Genomic DNA, 4,954 nt, shown 5'->3' with positions numbered 1-4,954 from the left:
CCTCCTGCTGGTCGTGTCAGGGAATTAGCATTTCCAGCCTCCAGCGCACCCTCTGCAGGCCAGTGTCCCACTACCGCTGGCCCCCGTATCCTTCCCAAGACCTAGTGCCCCTTGTCTTTGGGGTGCTGCCCCCTGGCAATACCCCCGCAGTCTCAGGGTCTCCCCACCCAGGGGAACCCCCAACCCTCTATCCCCACCTTGCCTCAGGCATGGGCTACTGCCAGTCACCATCTAGCCTCCGTTCACTGGAACAGACTGCAGTGTAAAAGCCACTTATGATAGGCAAGGGGGGGTTGGACCTGTTCCCTATGCCTACCCGTGGGCTGCCCCCTGCAACCCCAGTACCTAATTGGCCTTCCACTAGGCCGCAGCCTGGGGGGTTTCCAGGCCAGAGCTCCCCAGCTCCCTTGGCCTTCCTCCAGCCCTGCTCCACTCCAGGTACCTTCTCTCAGCTCCCTGCAGCCAGGTCCCTCCCTCTCAAAGCTAGAGAAAGTCTGTCTCTGGCTTCTAGCCCCAGCCCTCTTATAAGGGCCAGCATTGTTTTTAAATGCAATATTGGTACCCATTGGAATGAATGTAATTGTTTTACAGATATTGCTTCAGCATCCCCTTTTGAGAAATTATTTACATGCCACTAACCAAGAGGCATGTAAGATTATTGTCACCGTCCATCTGTCTACTAGTCTGATTACACAAGTAATCAGGCGGCGAACAGCAGAGGCTAACAGCAGGAGTTTGCCTGGGAGCTGTCCAAGAGGAGGTACGCTAAGTGCTGCATTAGGGGGGCTGTGTTGGTGAGTATCTGAGTGCCTGCTGCTGGGACAGTTGGTCAGTTTGACCGTGTGCTTGATTGCTTGCTTGTTTGTTTGAAAAGTGTGAATTGGGAGTGCTTTGTTCCAGGTGGGCCTTGAGTGGGCCTGACTGGTATATAAGGGCAGTCAGCAGCGAACCAGCTGAGCGGCGAACAGCAGAGGCTAACAGCAGGAGTTTGCCTGGGAGCTCGCGTGGGGAGAGCGCACTGAGGCTTTCATCTGCAGGTTTCTCCGAGTAGTTCCTGCAACAGTTGAGGAAGCTCCTAAAAGTACGGTGATATGGAAGGTGAGCGATCAGCTGTTGTAACCTGCACAGGTTGTGCCATGTTTGTCTTTCTTCCGCAGGACAGAAGCGACTTTGTCTGTACAAAGTGCAAGCTGGTCTCCATATTGGAGGAGAAGGTTCGAGGGCTGGAGAAACAAGTATCGACTCTGCGTTGCATAAGGGAAAATGAAGATTTCCTGGACAGACGTCAGGAGATGCTTCTACGGCCACAATGTTCTGAAGATTCAGAGCAGGCGCAGCAGGGACAGAAGGATTGTGAGGAGGTTTGGCAGCATGTGACCTCCAGAAGAAGAAAGAGGAGCGTCCATGCACCAGCAATGGAGATACAGGTGAGCAATCGTTTCCATGTTCTCTCTACAGGTGCTAATGCGGAGAGTGGACTAGATGGCCCATCTGAGGGAAGGGAGCAGAAGGAGACTCCACCTATTGGAAGGCAAAAGATGCACTGTCCTAGGGATGCGGGTTCCACGACCACCACTCCCAAGAGGAGGAGGAGGGTGGTGGTGGTCGGGGACTCCCTCCTCAGGGGGACTGAGTCATCTATCTGCCGCCCTGACCGGGAAAACCGAGAGGTCTGCTGCTTGCCAGGAGCTAGGATACACGATGTGATGGAGAGACTGCCGAGACTCATCAAGCCCTCGGATCGCTACCCCTTCCTGCTTCTCCACGTGGGCACCAATGATACTGCCAAGAATGACCTTGAGCGGATCACTACAGACTACGTGGCTCTGGGAAGAAGGATAAAGGAGTTTGAGGCGCAAGTGGTGTTCTCGTCCATCCTCCCTGTGCAAGGAAAAGGCCGGGGTAGAGACCGTCGAATCGTGGAAGTCAACGAATGGCTACGCAGGTGGTGTCGGAGAGAAGGCTTTGGATTCTTCAACCATGGGATGGTGTTCCAAGAAGAAGGAGTGCTAGGCAGAGACGGGCTCCACCTAACGAAGAGAGGGAAGAGCATCTTCGCCAGCAGGCTGGCTAACCTAGTGAGGAGGGCTTTAAACTAGGTTCACCGGGGGAAGGAGACCAAAGCCCTGAGGTAAGTGGGGAAATGGGATCCTGGGAGGAAGCACAAGCAGGAGAGCGCAAGAGGGGAGGACTCCTGTCTCATGCTGAGAAAGAGGGACGATCATTGAGTTATCTTAAGTGCCTATACACAAATGCAAGAAGCCTGGGAAACAAGCAGGGAGAACTGGAAGTCCTGGCACAGTCAGGGAACTATGATGTGATTGGAATAACAGAGACTTGGTGGGATAACTCACATGACTGGAGTACTGTCATGGATGGATATAAACTGTTCAGGAAGGACAGGCAGGGCAGAAAAGGTGGGGGAGTTGCATTGTATGTAAGAGAGGAGTATGACTGCTCAGAGCTCCGGTATGATACTGCAGAAAAACCTGAGTGTCTCTGGATAAAGTTGAGAAGTGGGAGCAACAAGGGTGATGTCGTGGTTGGAGTCTGCTATAGACCACCAGACCAGGGGGATGAGGTGGACGAGGCTTTCTTCTGGCAACTAGCAGAAGTTGCTAGATCACAGGCCCTGGTTCTCATGGGAGACTTTAATCACCCTGATATCTGCTGGGAGAGCAATACAGCGGTGCACAGGCAATCCAGGAAATTTTTGGAAAGCGTAGGGGACAATTTCCTGGTGCAAGTGCTGGAGGAACCAACTAGGGGCAAAGCTTTTCTTGACCTGCTGCTCACAAACAGGGAAGAACTAGTAGGGGAAGCAAAAGTGGATGGGAACCTGGGAGGCAGTGACCATGAGATGGTCGAGTTCAGGATCCTGACACAAGGAAGAAAGGAGAGCAGCAGAATATGGACCCTGGACTTCAGAAAAGCAGACTTTGACTCCCTCAGGGAACAGATGGGCAGGATCCCCTGGGAGAATAACATGAAGGGCAAAGGAGTCCAGGAGAGCTGGCTGTATTTTAAAGAATCCTTATTGAGGTTGCAGGAACAAACCATCCCGATGTGTAGAAAGAATAGTAAATATGGCAGGCGACCAGCTTGGCTAAACAGTGAAATCCTTGCTGATCTTAAACGCAAAATAGAGGCTTATAAGAAGTGGAAGATTGGACAAATGACCAGGGAGGAGTATAAAAATATTGCTCAGGCGTGCAGGAGTGAAATCAGGAAGGCCAAATCACACTTGGAGTTGCAGTTAGCAAGAGATGTTAAGAGTAACAAGAAGGGTTTCTTCAGGTATGTTAGCAACAAGAAGAAAGTCAAGGAAAGTGTGGGCCCCTTACTGAATGAGGGAGGCAACCTAGTGACCGAGGATGTGGAAAAAGCTAATGTACTCAATGATTTTTTTGCCTCTGTCTTCATGCACAAGATCAGCTCCCAGATTGCTGCACTGGGCAGTACAGCATGGGGAGAAGGTGACCAGCCCTCTGTGGAGAAAGAAGTGGTTCGGGACTATTTAGAAAAACTGGACGTGCACAAGTCCATGGGGCCGGATGCGCTGCATCCGAGGGTGCTAAAGGAGTTGGCGGGTGAGATTGCAGAGCCATTAGCCATTATTTTTGAAAACTCATGGCGATCGGGGGAGGTCCCAGATGACTGGAAAAAGGCTAATGTAGTGCCCATCTTTAAAAAAGGGAAGAAGGAGGATCCGGGGAACTACAGGCCAGTCAGCTTCACCTCAGTCCCTGGAAAAATTATGGAGCAGGTCCTCAAGGAATCAATTATGAAACATTTAGAGGAAAGGAAAGTGATCAGGAACAGTCAGCATGGATTCACGAAGGGGAAGTCGTGCCTGACTAACCTAATTGCCTTCTATGATGAGATAACTGGCTCTGTGGATGAGGGGAAAGCAGTGGATGTGTTATTTCTTGACTTTAGCAAAGCTTTTGATACTGTCTCCCACAGTATTCTTGCCACCAAGTTAAAGAAGTATGGGCTGGATGAATGGACTGTAAGGTGGATAGAAAGCTGGCTAGATCGTCGGGCTCAACGGGTAGTGATCAATGGCTCCATGTCTAGTTGGCAGCCGGTTTCAAGTGGAGTGCCCCAAGGGTCGGTCCTGGGGCCGGTTTTGTTTAATATCTTTATTAATGATCTGGAGGATGGTGTGGACTGCACTCTCAGCAAGTTTGCAGATGACACTAAACTAGGAGGTGTGGTAGATACACTAGAGGGTAGGGATCGGATACAGAGGGACCTAGACAAATTAGAGGATTGGGCAGAAAAAAACCTGATGAGGTTCAACAAGGACAAGTGCAGAGTCCTGCACTTAGGACGGAAGAATCCCATGCACTGCTACAGACTAGGGACCGAATGGCTAGGTAGCAGTTCTGCTGAAAAGGACCTAGGGGTCACAGTGGACGAGAAGCTGGATATGAGTCAACAGTGTGCTCTTGTTGCCAAGAAGGCTAACGGCATTTTGGGCTGTATAAGTAGGGGCATTGCCAGCAGATCGAGGAACGTGATCGTTCCCCTTTATTCAACATTGGTGAGGCCTCATCTGGAATACTGTGTCCAGTTTTGGGCCCCACACTACAAGAAGGATGTGGAAAAATTGGAAAGAGTCCAGCGGAGGGCAACAAAAATGATTAGGGGTCTGGAGCATATGACTTATGAGGAGAGGCTGAGAGAACTGGGATTGTTTAGTCTCCAGAAGAGAAGAATGAGGGGGGATTTGATAGCAGCCTTCAACTACCTGAAGGGGGGTTCCAAAGAGGATGGAGCTCGGCTGTTCTCAGTGGTGGCAGATGACAGAACAAGGAGCAATGGTCTCAAGTTGCGGTGGGGGAAGTCCAGGTTGGATATCAGGAAAAACTATTTCACTAGGAGGGTGGTGAAACACTGGAATGCATTACCTAGGGAGGTGGTGGAGTCTCCTTCCTTGGAGGTTTTT

The 4,954-nt window shown here is 50.8% G+C and overlaps 1 protein-coding gene across 1 annotated transcript; it reads left to right on the top strand.

Annotated features, from left to right (window-relative positions):
- The first annotated feature begins 705 nt into the window (after positions 1-705).
- On the top strand, positions 706-2,183 carry LOC135979801 (uncharacterized). The gene is made up of 2 exons (XM_065580000.1): positions 706-760; positions 1,158-2,183. The coding sequence occupies exon 2, from the start codon at positions 1,293-1,295 to the stop codon at positions 2,097-2,099; it is 807 nt and encodes a 268-aa protein (XP_065436072.1). The 5' UTR covers positions 706-760; positions 1,158-1,292; the 3' UTR covers positions 2,100-2,183.
- Positions 2,184-4,954: the final 2,771 nt, after the last annotated feature.

The sequence above is a fragment of the Chrysemys picta genome, unplaced genomic scaffold (genome assembly GCF_011386835.1).
Source record: "Chrysemys picta bellii isolate R12L10 unplaced genomic scaffold, ASM1138683v2 scaf1232, whole genome shotgun sequence".
NCBI classification, from domain to species: domain Eukaryota; kingdom Metazoa; phylum Chordata; order Testudines; family Emydidae; genus Chrysemys; species Chrysemys picta.
Note: the sequence above shows the minus strand (reverse complement) of the source record. Positions and strands in the feature narration are given on the sequence as shown.

Coding starts and splice junctions, on each gene's coding strand:
- LOC135979801 (XM_065580000.1), top strand. CDS start 1,293: ATGCTTCTACGGCCACAATGTTCTGAAGATTCAGAGCAGGCGCAGCAG.